The 24,653-nt window shown below is 36.0% G+C and overlaps 1 protein-coding gene across 1 annotated transcript in view; it reads left to right on the top strand.

The window, feature by feature from the left end:
• LOC134755855 (agrin-like) overlaps positions 1-5,689 on the top strand; it is an 80,445-nt gene extending 74,756 nt beyond the window's left edge. Inside the window, exons 25-26 of the mRNA XM_063692488.1 lie at positions 164-528; positions 762-5,689. Of these exons, the coding sequence (XP_063548558.1) occupies positions 164-528; positions 762-907 (511 nt within the window). The 3' untranslated portion in view covers positions 908-5,689. The remainder of the gene's footprint in view (positions 1-163; positions 529-761) is intronic.
• The last annotated feature ends 18,964 nt before the right edge of the window (positions 5,690-24,653 follow it).

The raw sequence follows: 24,653 nt of genomic DNA, 5'->3' as shown, positions 1-24,653 counted from the left end.
GGCGTCGCAACTTAGAGTCACTGTTTAGTAGTAAGTAATGCTTACAGCTGTATGTAATTATTACATAAACAAATATGCGCTTTATTTAATGGTGCTTCTGTAGGTTGTTCTTTATAATATTATAGTTAAGGTGACACGTCTAATGCTCATTCAAATATTCTAGGAGACGCGGCGATCGCGGTTTTAGATACGAAATTAAATTTCGCACATACAACGACTCCGGCCTTTTAATGTGGAGGAGAAAAATTGGTATACGAGTTCGAGATTTCATTGGCTTGGGCATAAACAACGGCAAATTACAATTAATATACACGGACACTGACGTCAAGGAGATGAATTCTGTCACACACGAGGAATGGTTCCAGTACATAGAATCTAAAAATCGAGTAGACGATGACATGTGGCACACGGCAACGGTGCGCAGAAGAAAAAGGCTAGCTATGCTACAACTGGACGACACGGCTCCCATTAGGGGGTACTCGCAATCCTTGCTTGTGCCCTCGAAATCAAACCCTAAACTATGGATTGGTTAGTACTAATTCAGTTTATCGTTTTCTTTTAACTATAACTTTCATTCCCACTGTTACGAAAATAAACCTTTTTACGACCGCATCAAAGTAACTTTACGCCTCCTCACGAATTTATTTGAGTTCCAAATGGGCAGTAAGCCACATCATGAACGGTGTTTTCGTGTAGGGCCTCGACCTGTGACTTTGTTTTAAAATTCCATGAAAGCAAAGAATTTCATTTTATTTCAACAGGGGGATCCCCATCACTGCCCTTGGGATTGCCGTCTGCTCTGTACACCGGGTTTCGTGGTTGTGTAGCTAGTGTGAAGGCAAATGGTCGACGAATCGACATCGCTACGCCAATACGGCCGACGACGACGATACGACATTGCGATTAACATAATATACGATACGAAATCGAATCACGAGTTGTGTAACTCTATTTGCTAAAATTACGAAGCGTAATGGAAAACACTGTGAGATAACAAGTATTATTTTTTAGATTTTGTGTCGACTAGCAGTTTATTGTACCTGTCATAAATAATGTAGTTTCTGATACAGATCTCTACCCGGCTGCGATTTCAATATCTTTTTTCGCAGTTGTTTTTGTAGAGTGCCTGTTGAAGAGTATCGAGGGATAAGTGTAATCATATCTCTGTTTAGAGATAAAAGAGTATTCATATCTGTAACCAAAATAATATGTTGCCATAATACGTTACATTTAGCATTATATTTATAATAAGATTTAAATCAATTCTTACTTCATCAAATCGGTGCTCGAAAAACACATCAGAGGTATATTGGAAAAAATATATAGGTTTATAGAATGTGCAAAAGTACCTACTAAATTATACTTAATATTTTGTTGTTATGAGGTACTTAGAAAAATACCTAATATAATAGTTTTTAGATTAGTTAGTAATAATAGGTTTCTGAATGTGGGCTGAAAATATGTAACACGATAATTATTAGATTTGAAATTTGTAAATGTTTATCCAGAGTAGGTAAATTATACGGGCTTTACAATAACATTCCATTCAATTACTATTATTAATAATAGTTTTGTTTACGAATTTAGTATTTTTACCCAGTTCGTAAAATTCATGATGAGTAGTGTTGAATATATCTACTGATTCATCTAACTATATAATCAATGTCTTGTTTTTTTTTTCTTCGCAGAAGATTGATATGTCAATGCAATAATGTTGTTGACAAATTAGTAATGCTTATTTATTAGCAACGTGCAAATAGGTAAATGGACAAATGTAACTTTCCATGCAATTCCAATTTCAAATGTTTGTTGAGTGAATACCGAATAAGATTACAGTCACATATACTTTTACAAATATTTGACTAATATCACAAAGTTTTACTTTTACAAAAAAAAGCAATAATCTAAAACTTTTCTTCTTTTAATCGGTTGTCCTTGTAGAATTAATACTATTTCCACTGCGATATATAAATGTTGCCTGTATTAGACAAATAACATTCCATTAATCTGATTAAGTTAAAGTGAGTTATTATGAACAGTGCCATAGTTTGTACAGTGTAGCAATTTCCCATTACAATAGTTATACATAATCCTACGAATAGATTAGTTTGATTTGTTTTACTTGGTGTGTCTGCTACTATAGTGGACTAAAAAGGAGGCTCTCGAGAAGTACTGTAATTTAAATATAAATATGTTTTTGGCGTAACGTTCATATACAGCGCCATACCAATGCCAAAATCGCGAAAACTAAACTTGGTTGTTTCATACAGTCCGGCTGATGTGATGCTGCTAATTTCTATGGGACAGCCAAGGGTTTTTGCTTTGTTCAGCATTTATTTGTATTGGTTAGATATGGATGCCCTCATTAATGCTGCCAGAAGTCGAAATTTGCCGGGTCAATCCACGTAACTCGGACACGACAACGAAAAAATAAAGTATTGAATTTCGAAAGTTTTTAAACGTAATTTTATGACATTAAGTCAATAACCAGTCAATCGTTGTCAATATTTTCGTCATTATCCGTGCTGCCTGTGGAAGCAATCAAAAACGTAATAAAAGAAGTGGTCACGAATATTAAAAATTAGACTAAATTATACTCCAAGAAGAGGTAAGTAAACCTTATTTATCTTAAGAATTGAACTCCTGATGCCTTAGTTTAATTGTAATTATTATTATAACCTTATTAGGCGAAAGAAAATGACGTAACACGTGATTCAAAATTGCGTGTCATTGAGTAACGCGAGTTACGCAAAAAAACAAGATTTTCATTTTCTGCAATAAATTTTTGGACAAGTGAAATTATAAATTAACTATGTATATGATTGAGCTTAGATGTTGACATTCTCGACTTTATTTCTCAGCAAAAGTATTTATTTAAAGTAATACATGACTTGAGATCCTTGTAACACGAGTCACGGTACTGCAACTGTAAACCGAGGAATTAAATATATAAATGTATTTTGTAGCCACAATGCCTCTATCAGCGGCCGAAAGGGCAAAAGACGAAGGCAGAAGTACGAGGAATATAAAGAAAAACATAGGCGTAAGTACCTAGCTGCCAAAAACCAGGCAAAAAAAAAGAAGTTGCTAGATGCGTATCCTCGAAAAAAAAAGTTCAATTTGATACAGGAAGAAAGAGAGAAATCCCGAAAATATAGTTCAAGAACACTGGTCAAAGAAAAAAAAACATTATACATGACACCGAACGGACTGTGAAGATGACCATATCCTATACAGTACTTGCTGTTATACTATACAGTATACCTAATTCCATGAATAATGTTAAAAAAATGATCTATTTGTGTGCTAGAAATAATATTAATATTCAATAATATTCTGGCTAGTGGCAAGTAACGCGAGTTCGTAGTATTTTGTAGTTTAATTCAATAAATGTGTATCTTTAATCTAAGTTGGTTAAATATTATATGTATAAGTTTGATTATTGATGTCATTGTTTTGTTATTTTGTTAGTAATTCATTCATTCAAAAATCAAAGGCAAATCAATAAACGTATAAGGTGAAAAACCCCGTGTACATTTCATGTAACGCGACTTACTGAGTTATTTTTCACTTTTTTCGATTTTAATAATTTGTCCTTTGTGATATTATTACCTATCCAAGTTTTCGATATAGGCAGCGTTAGATTTGAAATATACGATAAGATCGTCACGTATGAAGTAACGCGAGTTACTGTGGATTGACCCTGCTGCTATTAAGATTTAAAAAATAGATATAGCGCAATTATTTTACGTACTTATGAGGGACATTTTGTACTATAGATGTATATACGTAGATTAGATTTTTTTACAAGCCGCTTATAATATTTTTAATGTAATGTTACTATCGTATTGAATATTCATTAACTATATCAGATGTTTAATATTTAACCCGGCGTTACTCGCCAGGTATTTTAAGACACACCACAGCACAGTCGCTACGGGGTAAAAAAATACCTAGGATTGATCAATGGAAATATTTAATAACGGGATATTCAAAAATATTTTCTGTTACATATTATTTTGGATTAAATGGAGACTAGAATGTCCAAAAATTATAATATCGTACGGTTTTTTTTTCAACTAGTAATTAAGTGTGTTCATGTCAATGAGTGTAGTGTTAAATTATTGATGATTTTTAAAGATGTTTTGTCAATTTCATGCAAATTAGTTTACCTTACGAGTAAAACTGTCAAAATTATTTTGTATTAAGTACATAATAATTATGTAGTTGGAATACTTATATAGTATTATAAATACTAAAATTAACTAAAATAAAAGGATGACAATATTATAAATATTTATCAACATGAATTGTAGGGTTACTTTTTTCATGTTAGACATATGCTTCGTGATCGACGAAACATATACCATTTTAGGTGATTACATTATGAGAGAACCCTTCCCTCAGTCAAAATAATATTTTTAATACGATTGGGAATTATTGTCATGCTAACTATCAAAGCCCATGCATGCTGTTTGATGGACGACCGTATCGAAACTCATGAGTGAGTCATGTCAGAATAATCAGCGTAGAAAATTAGATATGTTATTTACATAATAGTATGTTTTACTGTCGTCGGATTTCGTGACTTGCGTTTCGTGAGTCTAAAATCTTAGCTAAAGCCAACGCCATTAAATAATATATACTTAAACTTATCAACTGCCATTATAATTGGGTGCAAAATGAGAAAATTGGAGTAGGAATCTGTCCAAGGATTGATGTTTCTGTGTAGCTGAAACATGAAAATTTAAATTTATTTATGTTCAAGAAGTAACACAATTGGTGGCAAATAACATTAATCGATTTTATATAACTGTACGCACACCATTACTACCACGTGAATAAAAATAACCTGACTTCATAAAATGTGGAAAAATGAATGGACTCTTTAATACTATTTATAAAAAATAAGCAGAACAATTCAGACCGTCGAGCAGCCTTTATCTGATAAACCTAAAAATCGATATTCATTATTTTAATCGCCGTAACGCTACGTTTTCTAAAAAAAATTGAAACCTGATTCTTATAAATCTTGGGCTCATTATACTCAGAATCTTCAGAATTAAAATACATGTAAGTAATAAAATGTTCGTTCCATTACGTCACCTTTTAGTGTATTTTTTTTACTTGTATGTGCGAAACGTGGGTAGTGGAAAATAAACATCCATATCTACTAATTTTTGGGACATTTTTTTAGTAGTTGGAAGAATCCACAAATATCAGGATCTGAAAGAATCAGGTCTTTTTCTTTTTGGAAAACGCTCATCTAAGTGTTTCTAATTACTTAGCCAAATACTGCAAAATTACGATTCATAAAAAAAACAACCGGCAAAACAAAACAGTTTTCAGTTTTTTTCTGAAGTTCATTAATTAACCTTTAATAATAGAAGAGGATTTGTTACGCGGTTGCCTTTAGAGGGTTTTGTATTATTTCAAATGATTGTCGTTTGTTCTGGCATCCTCTAATTAAGAGCAACTGCTTCGAACGGCATTGCATGACCCCTCTTGTTAAATAAATTTGAATGGGGCGAAGGGTACAGCAATAAACCTACCTGTATAAATATTCTGCCACGGAATCATTAAGTACATATCTTCCAGTCCAAATTGTTACGCAATGTGTGTTTGATGTAACTATCTTAGTTAAATTAATAAATCCTGAATGAGAAAATAAATGAGACTGCAATCCGTACTTTGTTTTATTTTGTGTATTGTAACAATCCTGAAACGATATTTGTTGTAGAAATATAATTGTTGTGTGACTAAAAACGACATTAAAATTATTATTATTTAATAGTCATAAATTCGTAATCCATCCATCAGGTGGCTACGATACGATACCACAGATAGACGACAGACAGATGTACATGTTCACTGAATGACTTATAATGGAAAGTGCTTATAGCTAAAATTAAATCTGTAATTTGACTAACAGTCTTCATCTCTAAATAATTTATTCTGGTTGTAGATAGTGTAAACATACTTAACAAAAGCTCCGACGTCGCTACTTAAATAACCTATACCTATTAAAACTTTAAACCGTTTTAAGTCTTCGAAGCAAATATCAGTAACACGGTCCCGACACGAAAACGTTTAATTTGGACAGACGGCTGATGAGTTGAAAGTTTTAACAATACGCCCAGGAACGAGATTGCTGTTGTGCGATTAGATTGATGAGTCTAACTTTTTGGGTGGTAAGTATATTTTATGATGCCGCAACGTTTAATTTTAATGATTAAACGGTTTCGAAACAAACAACAATCCTGTTTAAATAAGGAAATTAACGCAAAAAGTAAAAGACACTCAGATGTAAACAGTAATTTAAACTGAGCACAAGGATGCAAGAACCAATGTCAGTAAATTATAGAAACACAGACTGAAGTCATAAAATAAAAGACAAACCACAGCATCATATAACGAGCAAAAAATATCGGGAAATGAGTAAATGCGGATAAAAAGGCCTACGAAACAGATTGAAATATCATCCTATACGCGGCCCGCCTCTAATCTCAACTAGCCTGAATTATGGTGTAGAAAATATCCTCCCATTCTTTGCATAAGCCATAAATCACGAATACTACCGGAATCCCCAGAGGCATTATGAAGGGGAAAAATAAGCAATGGATATTAACCAGAGTGAAAAGTGAAAGCCGTTTGGAGTGAATCGTTTTTTTAAGCGAAATTTTAGCCTTTTGAGCCCGTAGTACGCATAGATCCTTTTCTTCTTAAGAATTTATACAAGATGAAATGTAAAATAATAAATGAAAATTTATACTTTTACTCTACTTATTTAGGTTAGGTTAAATGTTTCATTCACTGCTGTGCCAGGTAAGCAGTGCATTTATTATTACTATCACTACATAGTATAAAACAAAGTAGCTTCCCGCTGTCTGCATGTCTGTCCCTATGTATGCTTAGATCTTTAAAACTACGCAACGAATTTTGATGCGGTTTTATAGGGTTTCGTACCTCAAAAGGAAAAAACGGAACCCTTATAGCAGGGGTCGGCAACCTTTTAGCAGCCAAGGGCCACATAGTGGTTAGCAAAATTGCAGCGGGCCGCACACTGTTAATAATTCGTGAATTTATTAGACAAAAGGTCGTTTGTCAAAAAAGACTACTTTTAATATACATTTTTATGCAGAGTGCCGCAATTCAGAACGCGCTTCGCTCGCTCTTACATGAAGGGCGCCTGCGGCGCCCCTCACACTACAAAAGTCGGGCCATGCCCGACATTCAGCGCGCTTCGCGCGCTCTTACATACAGGGCGCCCCTGTATGTAAGCCCCTTATCTTACATGCAGGGCTCCTGCGGCGTCCCTCACAGTTATTCAGCGCCCTTCGCGCGCTCTGGCAGCTTCCTCGCACAAAGAGTAAGCATTGCGATACAGCGAGGAAATGCTGCCAGCATCTACGGCACCATGCCGCGTGCCGCATGGGAATAGTTTTTAGTTATTTATTTTAAGATTAGTTTTATTTATTTTTAGTTTTTTCAAGTTTTATAAGTTAGTTGTTTATTAATTATATATATTTACTACAGTACCTAATTTAAAGTAAGTTCGTTGTCTATTATTGCCAGTTATGAGGACAGCTTAAGCGTTGTCAGCATTCCGCGCGCCTACTACTAAACGCACGTCACGACCGGGGTCGCAAATCCGCATTTTGAAAAATTTCCTAAAAGTGGATCGACAAAAAAATCTATTTGATCGTAAAATCTGGTCACAAAATTTCACGAGAATCGGTTAAGAAAGCAAAATGCCCGAGTTAAAACACTTAACGGAGACCTTAATTCGCTGATGCTTCGGTATTAAAAAATATAGCGGACTAAAAGGTCAGGTTGCGAGCCCTGAAAAGCTTAAAAGTCGCGCCTTCCAGAAGACCCGAAGTATTCCAGCAAGTCGCGCTTTCGCTTTTAAGCAAATGCCAAAGGCCGAGTAGCAAGAGAGCCGAGATCACATTGGTTCCAAGCTCCAAGCCAATTCCAAGCTCTCTCCTCCTCCAGCTCGGTCTTCGGCCTTGCATGGAAGCGCTTTATACGGAGCTCGGCCTTTAGTGTGACTTTAACTTGGTCATTGTTACATAGATTTTTTCCCACCTTGACCTTTGGCTTTGCACGGAAGAGCGCCGCAAGTGGACGATCCGTGACGTTAGCACTATGCATAGCTCGTCTTGCGCATAGGTTTTTGTCCCAGTTCAACTCCACTAAGCTCCGTCTTTGAGTCCCTTTGGCCCGCAGAAAAACTTTAATCATGTTTGTACCCTTCAGCCTTGCTTTAGACATGATCATTGCTTTAAGACGAAAGTGGAGGACCTCCGCGAAATCGCCTTTTCATACAACGTAGTCCTCATTTTCCTCTCTGGATATTAACATAATTGAAAATATTTTAACACAATTGGTTGTATACCTATTAGCTACAACTATGCCCCTACGTTTGTTTTGTTTTCTAATTTTGAATTACTAAGATTAAGAGTTAGGAGCATTTACAAATTTGTATGAAATCAGTTTGTCGCTCCTAATTTTCACAATAAAAAAAAATCGAAAAACGTCAAACGTAGGGGCATAGCTATGGTTATTATACATCAAATTACGCAAAAATATTTTCCATTTGTCAATATTCAGAGAGGAAAATAAGGACTACGTTTGTATGGAGAAGCGGCCGTCCTCTTTCCTCTTTAGCTGTGCTCCTTTGTAATTCGGCTTTCAGCCTCACAGGGCAGCACACCGCAATCAGACGCTCCGGGCCTCCGGCCTATTCAGAGCTCGGCCGTCGGCCTCGCTCACAATTGGCTATATGTTCGATTCCATGCTCTGCAGAAAGGCACTGAGAAAAAATTATGCTTTTGTGTTTACTTCATGGGTCATGGGGGGCAGCAGATACACAATGACCCGGGGCGCCAAATATTTAAATACCCCTCTGACAGTAAGCCCCTTATCTTACATGCAGGGCTCCTGCGGCGTCCCTCACAGTTATTCAGTGCCCTTCGCGCGCTCTTGGCGAAGCTCGACATTCAGCGAAGCGCGCTCCGCGCGCATTTACATCCAGGGCGTCCGCTACACACTTACAGGTCGGGCGAAACCCGACATTCAGCGCGCCTAAATTACATTGCGATAGGCAGACACTCATATTGACACGTCTGTGTATATTGAGTAATCAGCACATTTAATGTAGATCTTGTGATAATGGGTCCCAACTCCAAAAAAAAAAATGAAATGAAAGATTTTTCTTTTTCACTAGATCACTTTAGTGACGTAGGACTGATGTAACCCGGAGGCTCGCGGGCTGCAAGCGAGCAGTTCGGCCGGTTGCCGACCCCTGCCTTATAGGATCACTCGTGCGTCTGTCTGTCTGTCCGTCTGTCACAGCCTTTTTTCTCCGAAACTACTGGACCAATTAAGTTCAAATTTGGTATACATATGTAAGTTTGTGACCCAAAGACGGACATGTAACGTAAACAAATTAATTTTAGACATGGGGGCCACTTTTGAGGGGTAAATGAGAAAATTAAAAAATAAAGAACAAGTTCGGGAACAAATCAAATTATTTTATTAAATATTTTGATTTGTTTTTTAAGTAGTCACACTAAAGTCCGATTCGCACTTGGCCGGTTTTTTTAATAGATGAGTGATTCAAGAGGAAGGTTTGTATGTATAATTTGTAAAGGTTTTGTGTAAATTAGTTGAACTACCCGTGCGTAGCCGGGGCGGGTCGCTAGTTAAAACATTATAATGTTTTAATTAGTTTGAACAACTTTTCCTAAATCAGTTATAGACGTATCACAATTCGCTTTTAATATTACAAAATAATTTAGATTGAAACTGCACTTAGCTCTTTTTTGTGGCATGAAAAGTCGTGCCCTTTTAATACGGCAATCGTCGGTTCTTTATAGTACAGTTTACAAAGGGAATTTAGTTATGCTTGAAATCTTATCTGATATTTTATGCATGTACTGCTTGGAAGAATATATTATACATACTTATTTAGTTTTAAATCGTTGGTTGTGTGTCTGCTTTTGAGTAGATACGTATAGCAGGTATACGAGTATATCGAGAGAAAATGAAACAATTGGATAAGGTTAATGTACGTTTCCACGAACGCTTAAGATCTGCATGTACGTTTCGGTTTTAATAAGGTGTGGTATTTATATGGGGTCAATACTATAATATAATAGAACCTTAGATATAGTTATCATTTAAATATTAACGAAACAAGAAAATTTATGTTACTCTTCAATACTACATATAATCTACGCTAATTATACGACTGCAAAGTTCAGACAATTATGGAGGGGAAGTTGAAACTATTCACATTTTACTCATTAATAATTATTTCGGGGGTTAATATTATTAATAATTGAAATACTAAAATAAATTGAAAATAGTTTTGAAGTATAGGTACGTAATTTCTTAAAGATTAAGTCCACCCATACAAATTGCCAATCGACTGACAGGCCAATTCGAACGTGCACCTGACATCAAATCGATATTTGAATCATATTGGATATCATTCGGTTTTTTTTTCCTAACCTACAATATAACCTAGAATTTACTTTTTATCCCGAGAAATGAACGGTTCCCTAAGGATATGCAAAGTGCTCTAAGTATATGAAAAGCGCGGAGAAAAAAATAGGTAAGTTTTTGTGTTAGGGACATGCACCACAGAGTTCAGTAAAAAATAGGTCAGTGTACCAAAGGTGACCCAAAGAAAAAAGCGAAAATTTTCGACGAAAAGTACATTCCGAACCCAACTTTTTACTATTTTGTCGTGTAAGAAATGTCAAATTAAGTATATTTTGTCATGTAACATTTTTCTCTAATAGGATCAATAATAATGGCGATAGGTGATGTTGTACCCGACAATAGTACCTACAAGAACATAAGTCGGTTCTGGCACTGTTTGATTGCAGTCAACCCAACACACTCCTCCTCGCTTCGCTCGTCGTCGCACCTATCTTGCATCTATTACTTAGATTTTCTAAGTTCCTAACTTCTTTAAAAATTGTCGATTACTACCCCGCCTATCTCCATAATGATAAGATCAACATCTTAGAGAAAAATGATACATGACAAAATATACATATTTTAATATTTCTTAGATGAAGTAATAAAAAGTTGGTGTTATGTTGAAGAAAAAAAAACGATTTTGTGAAAACGAGTGCAATATCTCGGTATTTTTAAATTTTAGAAAAAAGTTTCTCAAGTAAAACCTGCTTATTTTGACGTATTCCGTAAGATATAATCATAAAAATTGACAATTTGACATCACACCGACGATTTTCTGGACGAAGTCGAAGTCCTGGGTACCTTTTGCTACACCCCAATCGCTGTCTGGCCTACAGAATACACATATACTGAGAACTACACACACAAAACAGGTATACGGATGAACAGGCGGAGAGTGCGTAAGTTTAGTCACAGTGTCTCGAGTAGATACGGGTGTCTAAACATGTGTATAAGGTTAGTTGGATAAAATAATCCTAGTTTCAAATAGAAACACGATTTCGACGTGAAGACATATTCGTGGAATGTTTGTATCGCATAGGATCATGCACATATTTTTCCTTGAGATGCATATAAATAAGGCTAAGGTGAACATGAAGGTATATGCTGCGAACAGATTCTCTCGGCGTCTCTCGGGATTTGTGTTTCGTCTCCCGCAGCGATGCGCGTGTCGGGAATACCGAGTCTGCTGATATCCGCCACCGACAAACTGAGTTTGAGCAACTGAAAGAAACCTAAGCATCTTTGGACAACATTGCTTTATATTGCAAGTCGCATGGCCTTTTATTTAACATGGATTGTACTGTAACAGCGAGGGAACTAATTAGCTTAGCAGAATATGGATTGTTTATTGAAATGTATAATGCATTCAGTACAGATGTTTTCTTAAAAATTAGAAATAATCGGTTACTTCACTTCCAGTTTCACAATTGGTTGATTGGATGAGGTACTTAAAGGTAAACAAACAGCCATCATTATTATTGATTACCAACAACAAACACAACACTTTTAATAACAAAACTTCCGTGAGGCACTGACATATTAAATATATTAAACCGGGTCGCTCACGTTTATAAAGTTGATGATTGCTCGACATGTTTCGCTCCATAACGAGTAGCATTTTCAAAGAGCGCTCGCGTTGGTGGCGCGACGCAGAACATGTCGAGCAATCATCGACTTTATAAACGTGAGTGACCCGGTTTATCGGTTTATTATCACATTTCAACTATGATGGCGTTAATTTCTGTATTCATCCATTTTAAAGCATAACCGCGTGTAATTCTACGCGCCTACTGATTTGTAAATAATACATTTTACTTGGATATTTCGTGATAATAATAAACATCTGACATTTAGAATTTGTCATTGTAATCATGACAAGTATGTAGATCATCATCATCATAATTTAAGAGCAGCTCTTGTAAGAGCAGCTCCTAGTGAGTATTTTATTCTTTGGAGCAGCTCTTGTACGCTTGTAAAGAGGTTTAGTTATGCCCATAAATTACTTTCTTTCGTCAAACCTCAAACTTACACCTAAATTTGAAGTTGAGTGTCGCGTCTAATAAATAAACAGATTTTTATTACCACTAACTACAACGTCTTTCGCTCACGACGTCCAGACCTGGTACCAAAATGATGGTGCACCGCCTCATATCGCTGTTCAGTCAGCAGCAGAAGTTGCTAAGCGGGCGAGGTGTTCAAAATTACCTTGACACGCTCTTATTCTCTTAACAATAAAGTCGCGTCGAGATCATTTTGAACACCTCGCCCGCTTAGCAACTTCTGCTGCTGACTGTTCAAGTGCGAATCGATTACGTGAAATGTTTGAAAATCAGTGGATTGGCAGATTTGCAGACCTTGTGGCCCCGCAATTAACCGATCTGACATTACTTGATTTTTTCTTTTGGAGGTGAGTAAAGCAATTTGTTTTTAAAAAGAGTCAAGAACTCAAGAAGTAATTTAACCCTTAGGTGCATGATTTAATATTTTTTTGCAAAAAAAATATATGTGATTAGAAAATGTACGTCAATGATGGGAAAAATAGTAAAAAAAATATATAGTCATATTTAAATTATTTTTTTATAAAAAATTCCTTAGTATCATATTTGATACTCCATGGAGTAAGCACAAAAAAAAACTTCTTGTAATTTTAAAGATATTTTAATAATCAACTTTAAATAAAGAATTTAAACAATCAGAAAAACGTTAACTACAAATGGAAGTCATTAAAACAGTCAGAATTCTTCTTCGAGCATAAAAAACTTACACTTATTGCACTGTACACTGCTGAGTAGTTTGCAACCCTTTTGACTTTTCATCCCCTTATCTCCCTTTATTTGAATGTGCCCAATTCCGTCAAACTCTATATCGCGTGAAGGCATATGTTGTAGAATGTTTCTTCGTCACGTTCCTTCTTCATCTTCCTCAAGAGATGCTTGCAGTTCTTCGAGAGTTGGATAAAACTCGAGATCATCTCCGTCAGACTCGGCATCGTCTTCCGATATTTCTCCACCTTCTAACTGTACCAAATAATTCTTCTATGTCCTTATCTTATAATGCTCTATGACGAACCTTGCTGTAGAAAAAATAAAAACTCATATACACACCCAAACTACATGCCAAATATTAGTAAAATACAAACAAATACAAAAAATGTCACAAGCCGTGCAAGTAGAAAAATAGAGCAGACTGCATGGAGTATCGTTTTTGATACGACGAAAAAAGACGTTATCACATGGAGTATCGTTTTTGATACCAACTTAAAACTAAAAAAAATATTTCAAAGAATACAAATCAAACAAAAATGCATATTATGTAAGATAAATATGAATACCAACCTTACTTGTACAGTTTTTTCCTATTCAAGATATCACGGCATTCACCAGATAAACAATAATTAAAACTTACAAAATTCACTGTCGGAAAAAGTAACCGCACAAATTGACACTTTTGACGTTTAGTTTAAAAATGGATGCACTATGTGGTTGCCAGTTTTTTTTTAATTAGTATTGGAGCAAAGGTATCTAACTTCGGTCAATAAACCGTGATGATAAAAAAAATATGAATGTTGGTGTGGAAAAAAGATAAGGTATCATTTTTGATACCGTATGCACCTAAGGGTTAATAAAATCAACCGTTTTCGGCAAAACTAGGCAAAACCCTTTACATTTCTAATGAATATAGAATAGAATAGAATATATTTATTATGACATTTCTGTTTGTATCGTTCTTGTCATTGGTAATGATAAGATGGTAAACAAATAATAGAGGTTACACAATAGTACATTGTGAAACAAGTGTGCTAAGTAGGTCACTACACACGAGGCGATATTATGCGTGCGAGCTGTAAGCGAGCGCGCAATAAGAAAGCCGATGTGTGTAATGACCAATGCACACGCGTTTCATACGACGTTCAACACACTTGCGAGAAAAAAAAGTTTCATATTAATCAAATTTTAATTGTTAAAACAGTTAGTAAAAGTCTAAAATCTGTCATACTGCCGACCGCCCCTCGCCCCTGCCGCGGGCGGCAGTCCGACCAATTAAAGAAGGCTCCGTTTCCATGCATATTATTAGCAATCAGTTACCTTCTTAACTCAGTTAGATAATATACCTAATGAAAAAGCACGTGTGTTTAATATACTGAAAAAGCACGCGTGTTTATGAGCCAAAATTGAAGGAATAAAAACGTCGTTTTGAGCAAGTGTGTTGAAATAGTACATTATGATACAAGTGTGCTAAGTTGGTCATTACACACGAGGCGATATTGTGCGCGCGAGCTGTAAGCGAGTGCGCAATAAGAAAGCCGATGTGTGTAATGACCAATGCACACGCGTTTCATACGACGTTTTTCAATACACTTGCGAGAAAAAAAAAACTCATATTAATCAAATTTTAATAGCTAAAACAGTTAGTATTGTGTGTTTCATCTGTCATACCCGTACTTACTCGCTCGCCCCGGCCGCGGGCGGCGGGCGGGCCGGCCGGGCCGCGCACTGCGCAGGCGGTCGGGCGCGCCGGTGCCCGCCAGTCCGACCAATTAAAGAAGGCTCCCTTTCCATGCATATTACTAGCAATCAGTTACCTTCTTAACTCAGTCGGATAATATAATTAAAAAGCACGAGTGGAATAATACACTGAAAGAGCACGCGTGTTTAATATCTAGGATTATGAGCCAAAAATCGGTGGAATAAAAACGTCGTTTTGAGCAAGTGTGTTGAAAAATAATTAAATTGTGTTTTTTTGACCGACGGTAAAAGTAAGTGGATTTCAATAAATCAGGTACCGTTTTCTTATTTATGATCTAACAATAGGCTAGATGACAAATTTTTATTAATGGTATCAATCGATCAGTGTTATTTTTAGGATCAAATGTCTATATGGGACCCATTGCATTAAAGCAATACAAAAGTCAGAAATGATAGTCAGACCCCGACAGTCGTACTTCACTTGCGAAACGCTTCTAACAAAACGATAAGTGAACGTGTCGTCAAGTTCACTGAGAGCCCATTTTGAATGTATGGACAAAATAAGAAAATTGCGTTTTTGTCGGTGAAATATTGCGTTGGATAAAATGTAAGGAATCGAATGGTACCCTTACTTTTTTCCTTTTTGGAAGTTGAAAAATTACTAAAATTTTGAAACTTTCAAGTCCTGTATTTCTGTATAATTTCCATATATTATTTTAATATCTACATTATTGTGATAAATTGCTCATTTGCTATCTATGTTACTAGATTTTGTTATAAAATTCAACATGTGTCATCATCCCTATTGTGTGGTACATTTCTTTTCCTTACGTTTGGTTACATACTGTATAATAATATGAATGAGACAATGCTTACATAATTATAATTGCCGACGTAGCAAAATGTTGTTTTTCTACTCGTCGACTGTAATGGTTGAATTAAGATTTCGTATACTAAACTGTAATTGGGTTTTCACGTATGGGCTCTCAACTTACCTATAATATTCGTTTCGAAACGGTTTAGTTCACTTTAATGAAATTGACCAATCTCAGCTCGCCACGGTCAAGAGGCCGAATCAAAACGATAGCTCAAATTAATTATTTATTTTAAGTTGTATAGTAGAAACAATCGCTTCATAAGTCAAAAACGCGCATGTGACAATAGACTACGAAAACCGCTTAGCGTTGCTAGTTGTTAGTCTCCGTAGGCTATGGTGGCCAAAATCGAGTAAAAAAAAGTCTAAAAGTTGAATTTGGCAAGGAGCAACTACCAGGGCCTCATGACTTCGAGAAGGTGTCGTTGACCAACCCGCCGGGCCCCGACTTTTGGTATGTTTACCTATATGATTCTATGTACTAGTTTAAAGTATTATTTTTGTTGACCCGTAGAAAAAGTATTGTATACAATAGTGAATAATCATGCTGTTCAATCTCGTACTCAATAAGATTGTATAAAATACTATTATACTAAATTGCTAAATTTATTCAATAAATGTCAGTATAACAATACGCATATACATTACTATTTAAATTAACAATTAAATCTATGAATACAAATAATTACATGAGGTAACTATTAGTCAACCCCGTTCGTTATCGCTCCCGGTGCAAAAGTGCCCATAATGCTCACGGCATTACCCCGCTGGATGGCTATGGACAGCCTCTGCACCAGGAACGATTCGGAGCGGGGGTCCTCTCCCTTTTGACTAAGTCGACGGCCTATGTCACGCACAAATTGTTTCGCGTCAGCACCCGCTGTTTCCACCGCAAAAGGGACGAAAATATACCCCGAGCCCAATGGAGCGTACTTTTGGCGCTTCACCGCCGCCTGAGACTCTGCCGCCGCCCCGGCCGCGCGTGCTGTGCGACTGATATGAGACGTGGCGAAGGTGCTGACGCACGTAGCGTCCCAGACCAAGCATCGTCCTCTCTCGCACGGCACCAAAGTTAGGCCTTCAGGCCGCTTGCCGTCTGTGCGACTTAATGTGGAGGCTCAAGCACGGATGGAACACCAGCTGACCTGAGCGCCCTCTGGACCATGTCGTTCAGGGCATGGTGACGCGGGTGCCTCCCGACGCTTTGCTAAAACAATTTATTTTTATTTATGTTAAAATATTTACTCGTAGTTATTAGAACGAGTGTGTAATCAGTTGAAAGAACTCAAGGGATCCTATATTTCTACTAATATGTTTTACATGAAGAGCTATAAACCGTTGTTATCATAATAAAATAAATTTTAGCTGTATAATAAATCAGTATGGTATTTATGTAGAAAATATTAGGGTTTTTTTAATAATCTTGGAGTTTTAAAATATCTGCTGATCATTAACTTACGTGTACGAAATAGTTCGAAAAGTTAGTATAGTTATACCTACCTTATATTAGTTTATTTAAGCATCACTGAAAACGATAAAAATCGCAGGCATAATAGACGTACTCCCATTAGATCCCATGGTGGTTCAAAGGTGCGCAAATACGATATTACACATTCGGAATGAGCCCATGTTACAACAATATTGCCACCCGTGACAAGGTTTCGCAGAAATCGGAGTCCGTGACTACGATAAATCGTTTAATTCCACCTGGGTGACTCGGCCGATTGCGAGAGGCCAAAACGCCTTCACAATTTAGTGCGATCTCGGGCCCGACGTGGAAATACCTGATGCCACAATTGTGTTCTATTTGAATGCTCACAATGGACACGATCGATGATAAACATGTTGGTTCTCAGTTAATTTGACCCGGCGTTCGAAGGAAATTAAATCCATTACGGTCTAGCTCCAATAAAGCTTAATTTAAGAATTGGAGTGGATATTGCGTTACGAGGACGTTGATTGTAATTAAAATACGTGTGGGAAGAGGTACAATTAAAATAATTCGGTATGTTCTGATTTCGACGAACGAGAGGCATTGAGAATACAGATGTTGCTCCCTATTGAATTTTATGAGAAAAACCGATAAAACCATCATCATTAACCGTATAACAATAAAGTTATCATTTATTTCTCCACTACTTAAAGATTGTCTGAAAGAGATTGGTCTTTAGCGATAAAGCCGTCTGTTTTTCTGGGGGCAAAGGGAGTGCCCCCGCCAAGTCGAGCAAAACAAAGAGGCACGGCCTCTTTCTCGAAGCCATTCAGGCCATTTTCAACGTCCTGTAATTTTGTGCTGGCTAAAGCTAGAACGCTGAATTTTTAGTGCCATATAGGGAATAATATGGTTTAAATATATTCCAAAGAACATTCAATTTGAACTCGTAGTTTAAGAATTATTGCACGTCGAATTTCCTAAGTTTTGTCACTGACACACTCACTCACTTAAGATCATCATAATTTTACGGTACATCTAGCAGAACTACAAAGCTTCAAACTTTAAACATATGTAGGTTTTAGCTTATCTAGCCATAAAAAATCTAAACATATTGCAATATCAGTCACGTTTTAGTGATTTATAAACTGCATAAGTAAGTTTGTAGTCCCATATAAGTATATGCTATTACAAAGTTACTTTTGTAGTTACTACAAATAGTGGGTAAAGTTAAGGTCTAAAATGTTCGAATTGTACGAGTATGAAGATTAGTTATAATAGTATAGTATGAGTATGGTAAGCATATGAATATGGTATAGGTACCTATGAGTGCGGGTATGGTGTGGTGTGGGATGGGTACTTACGTAGGTATGAGTATTGTATGAGTACGTATAAGTATAGTTTGGTATGCCCATGCATGAGTATTGTATAGGTATGAGTACGAGTATAGATGAGCATAAGTATGAGGTTTGAAGAGTGGTAGCTGACGTACACGAAGTAGTACCCGAAAAGAAGGACTACCTACAAAAAGAGATGAGATCCCACCAAAAACATTACATGTAAAAAAACCGGTCAAGTGCGAGTTCGTTTAACTCGCACCCCGAGGGTTCCGTACAAACTTTCCGTTCAATTTTCTCATGTAAATCGAATCACGAAAGACTTGACCAGAAGTATACTAAGCGTAATTGTGTACAGCGCCATCTATCGGCAAATTGACTAACTAATTTGCGCGACCTGTATGTATGTTTGTTTTTCAAGGATACTTAATTTTGTATCATGTGAACCGATTTCAACAATTTTTGTTTTATTTGAAAGAAGGTATTTTTAGTGTAATCTCATAGACATACATTTCAAGTATAACAAACACCCACAAATGGGCTTAAATTGCAAATTCAATTTAATTTAATTTATTTCAAATGTTTTAAATGTTTTTTGATAATTAAAAAAAAAATTTAAGATAGAGGTGTGATTATATTTTTCCTGTAATATGTAGGATAATGTTTTTAGTATGTAAAAATTTCAAAAAATTTCTTTGGTAAACTTCGGAGATAAGGAAGGGGGCGGGGAGCGAATTGTATTTTTTTTACATTTTCCTTCATAAGTCAATTTTTTTTCACTATGAAAAACAAATTTAAAAAAAAATTAACAAGCAGAAACGTCTGCGAACGATGCTATTAAGTAGAATAAAGTTTAAAGTGGAAAAATTACAGAGGCCGTGAGTTCAAGTATCACCCATGGCAGTAATTTTTCCATTTTTAGATTTATTCTAAATAAAAAATTGTTTTGTAATGTTCAATTCGAGCTCTTTCAAATGATATCCCACTCGACCTAGTAACTTAGACTTTGACTTTTTTCTCCCTCTTTGTATTAGGCATTTTTCATAATTAAAAAAAAATTACACTTCCAATGTGTTAAGGTTAGTGTTATTCATAACTATTCCAAATTTCAAATCGATAGCTTCAATAGTTCTCGAGATATTTAGCAATGTGACAGACAGACAGACGGACAGAGTCGCACCATAAGGGTTTCTTTTGTACCTTTTTGGTACGGAACCCTAAAAATGCAAGTCTTGCAACGCAATTCTTCTACTACAAAAAAGTTTTGAGATGTATAATAATGTGATAACAGTGGCAGTGGCAGTGAGCGGGGCATATTGCTCGCAGAACTGATGGCCGGTGGGGCCGGAAGGTTCTGGAGTGGCGTCCGCGTACCGGAAGACGAACTGGCGGTAGGCCTCCAACGAGATGGAGCGACGACCTGGTGAAGGTCGCGGGAATTCGGTGGTTGCGAGCGGCACAGGATCGGTCGGAGTGGCGAGCCTTGGGGGAGGCCTATGTCCAGCAGTGGACGTCTATCGGCTAACATGATGATGATGATGATGATGATGAATAATGTGATAACAAGTGGGTTATTTTAGTCATTGCCAGGGGGTGTCAAAACTGTATCAATATTAGATATCTTTAATTTTTAATACATACATATAATGACTACGATACATTGTCGAAAAGTGTACAAGCCATTTAGCATCAACGAAAGACTTAATATTTTGGTCATTGCCTAAATTAGCCCGGCATTCTAAACAATGCCTGCATTATACTTAGGTATACACTTTATCGTTAACATATAGGTACACAACAAACAAACCCATTGTTTTATAAACAATAAATACCGTTTAAACTTAAACAGGATTTAAGCTTCGTGCAGTACTGAGAGACTTGTATTTCGATGGCTCATTAATTTAAGCTGGGAAAGAGAACGTGCAACGTTTTAATTTGGATACAATCTCTTTTGTGGGTCTATTTATATAGTTCATTACTATTTTAAATACTTGGTTTTGTAAACCAAAGATAACTGCGATTTTGAAAATATGATATTTATCGCATTCAAATAAACAATCATTTGAGAAAGGTACAATGCTCGTAACTGAGGAGATTCCGCATTTAATTTTTTGCTATTTAAAGGCATAATAATATCTTTAGAGTTTATAATTATGACTAAAACAACATAACAAAGAGTGAGTGAAACATTGATGGCAGCAGTGAGGGACCCATGTAGGGATGTAAATCATAAATATCACGCGTGATATCTGGGTGCCCGATATTGCCTACAGAGATGCCTCAAGGCTCCACCACCTTTATAAATACTATCTCATAAGCTCGAATCCATTAATTATTAGCTATAATTATGAACTTTTTGATTGATTGAGCGTGTTATATTAGAACATTTTTAGGGTTCCGTAGTCAACAAAGAGCCATTACAATTTCATCCTACATTGCCGTCCGTCTTGTGCCTGGCCGTTCTATCCGATGGTTATCTCAATGACAGTGAAAAAAGTAGTGTGGTTTGTACGTAAAATGGGAAGTCATATTTTATCTTTTTAACTATTTCTACACAGAGGTATTTTAAAAATACTTGCGGTAAATAACTTCCAACGTGCAGTCTAGCATCTGCACCGACTAGCTAGGAAAAATATTTGTAGTTTATAATAAGTAAATACATAATTATACCATTAAGTTCGGTTAATGAAAATCGTAAAACTTCATTGTCTTTTAAACGATTTACGAATTTGTATTGAGAGCGAGTTAACGAATTTATAGCTTACTGTGTATGTCAATTTAAACGAATAGGTATATAATGAACAGGGGCCAAAATCCTATACAAATGCCGAGTAAATTGATTTCAGGATTCGGTCGCGAGAAAATTACGCGATCAAAATACTGACTGAAATTATATTATTAATGACGATAAAGCGCCAAAACATAAATGAATAGCGGAAAAATATAATGAATTTAAATATAATAGGGTCCCACCAAGAGAAACATTTAGATGTGACACGGAAAATATATTTATTATTTTTGGTATACATTAGACTTAGTTTGACATGATGATCATTTTTGCAATACCGTATCGGTATCAACTAGCTACATAAGACAAAAGTACAATAAACACATAACACTAAATAATATATCATAGAAAGCATTGACAGCACGTATTGCAGTCACTGGACAAAAAAGACACCTGGACGTTTTGTTGTTCTGTTAATCTAGAAATTGAAGTTTAGCGTAACCTTGAGCATAGGTACATCTTAAATCTTAACTTCACAATACGTTAAATCTGAATACTCGTAACTGAGCCGCTTTAGTTAAAGCAAGCAGTCTCTCGTAGCAGTTTGCAGCCAAAACTAGCATCTTAGTCTCCTTGGGTGTGTACCCGAACTCTCCCTAAGTCGTATTTAACTTGCGTGAACACAGCTTGTGTTGCGACCGCATACAAACTAATTTTGACACCGTACGCTTAGTTATATTTTGATAACTGGAAAGGCGGGTAAATTTTAATATACTTTTTGATTCAGATCAAGGTTATACTGATAATCAATATTATAAAAAAATGTTTGAAGTTTACGGGCATGTATTTAATAAGAATAGATTAATGTGTTAAGGTATAGATCTGATAATTTTATAAGTTAAAGCAATTTTTATTCCCATGGTTATCTTTCCATAAATACTTTTACAAGAAATCGCAGAAAAATAAAAATTCTGTCAGCTTACTCTTTAGTATTCTTAAAGTATGATCTTGTTTAATTCGCAGATCAAACCGTTTTCTCAGTTCGTCATTTTGTTACTGAGGACTTTAACTAATTTAGTTTGTTCCTGTTTTACAACTTACTTGTCGTTCTGTGCTAGATCTAATGTTGATAGTAGAACAACAAATTCAGTCATATTTATTATTATTTTGCTGAGACCCTTTATTTTGCGTCTAGTCTACCTAGATTGATTAATCATAGCTGAGTACACCAAAAAAATATTAAGCCAAGCCACTATATATATGTATAGATACTTACTACCAATACTAACTAGCCGAGCTCGTTGTAGTAACGTGAAACGATCGCCATTACATGGCATCCGAATCGGTCGTGATTTCCCCCCCATTACCTGCGAAAATTAAGTCGAACTTACGACTACCGACCACGACAATACTTTTAGTACCACTGAACATGCAACTATTCAACTACAAAACCTGTTTTTGTTTCTAATGGTATATTTAACTAAACGCAAACATCGTTTTTGAATGCGAAGCTTTTGTCAGTAATTTTTATGTAAGTTTCGGGGTACCCGAGCTTTGCTTAAACAGTTGTATAAAATATAAGAAAAAAAAAGGAATTAAACTTCACAGGGATACAAGAGGGGAGGGATACTAGACAGCCTGCTGTTTGCGTAAAGTCGATTTTTTATAGTGCTCAAGATAATGCCGGAAGGTTTATATATTCTCGAAGGAAAAAAGAAAATCCATCGTTGGCGCTCACTGCAACTAGCGATGAAAAAGACCTATACAAGTTCGAAAATATAATAGCGCAATTTTAATTTTGTTCACGACAAACATTTTCGACGACATTCTGCAAAAAATCGTCCGATTTGGTTCCGAAGACACGTGGGAGAAACAAGAGCGCATATAAGGAGGTACTTGCTTAGACAAGAGATAATAATAGATAATAATATGCCTGCCGGCCTAGCCAAGGTGACAATCACAATCGCTTCCACAACGAAACGCTTTGTATCCCTTTATCACTCTTCCATATTAGTGCGACAGTGACAGTTGCATTTCGATCGCTACGGAGCGTAAGCGATTGGCATGTTGGCTACGCGGCCTAAAATTCTTCAGCTACAAGATGAATCCGAATTATGACATCATTACTTATGTGTTTTAAAGAATATCTGGAGCTACAGAGCGTGGCGTGGCGGAACATTCGTATTTGTCATGCTACTTCAGTCAATCTCAGTACTTTTTGTACCGAGACTTACTTACTGAAATAGCAAGACACGTCCGATCCGTGAAAATACGATGGAAAACAATTATGCACTACACATATACTATCTTTGTGTTCCAAACTAAAAGCATGAAAAATACTTACTTTACTATTATGTTCTTGTTATATTCATTCCACTCTTTAAAACTTTTTCTACATAATATTAGGTCTACTTGGGCGGTTTACGAGTCATTGTTTTGTTTGATATCTTCTTGTTATCTGAAATCTTTTATAAGCTACAAGAAATCAAACAAAAAATTGTCTTGTAAACCGCCCAAATAGATCTAATATTATGTAGGACGAAAGTACACATACGGATGCACATGTAGATGTGAACGCACACATATATAGCTAGTTTCGGGAGCAAATCAGGGATATTGCTTTCAAATGAGTTCCAATAAAATGCTTCAAGGGCTCTCTTTACCTATTATATTTACTCTTTGCTCTAGTACCTAAAAACTCCTAGTTACTATTATGTTTTATTTAATCTTAATTATAATCTGTGGTAGGTATGTGGTTCTATTGCTGTCAGAAAGAGAGTGAGTGACGTAATTTACTCGTATGTAATATTGATAGCTTGAGTTGAGAGCATATTATAAGTACCGTATGCGGAGTGAAATCTGGACAAAGTTTTGAACATGTAAAAAATAAACAAAAAACTAAACTGAAATTATATCCAACTGCCAGTTTAAAGTCTATATATCTGTCAATTAATCCGGTAAGTTTCATGGGCATTGGATTCTTTCTCTTGAAATTGTGGTCAATCTAGAAGAACACCATCGCGAAACTGTATGTAATTTCTCCAGTACTATTTCCCTATGGCCGAAAGAGAAGATAGTGGAACATTTTTTGGAAGCGAGTTAGAAGTAACGATATGTTCATAATATTTTTACATCCTTGTTCTTTAAAAAAACTACGGCTATAAAGTCTGGTTCAGGTAAACCTTCCAGCATTAGCCAGTTTCCTGGGAGAGATCGATTGAAGAAAATGACGGCCCGGTGAGTCAAAAAATCTTACAGAGAGGTTATGAGATTATTCAAATGTGGCAGCAAAACTGTTTAAAAATATCTTGAAGATATG

This window comes from Cydia strobilella, chromosome 3 (assembly GCF_947568885.1).
Source record: "Cydia strobilella chromosome 3, ilCydStro3.1, whole genome shotgun sequence".
In the NCBI taxonomy this organism is placed as follows: domain Eukaryota; kingdom Metazoa; phylum Arthropoda; class Insecta; order Lepidoptera; family Tortricidae; genus Cydia; species Cydia strobilella.
Note: the sequence above shows the minus strand (reverse complement) of the source record. Positions and strands in the feature narration are given on the sequence as shown.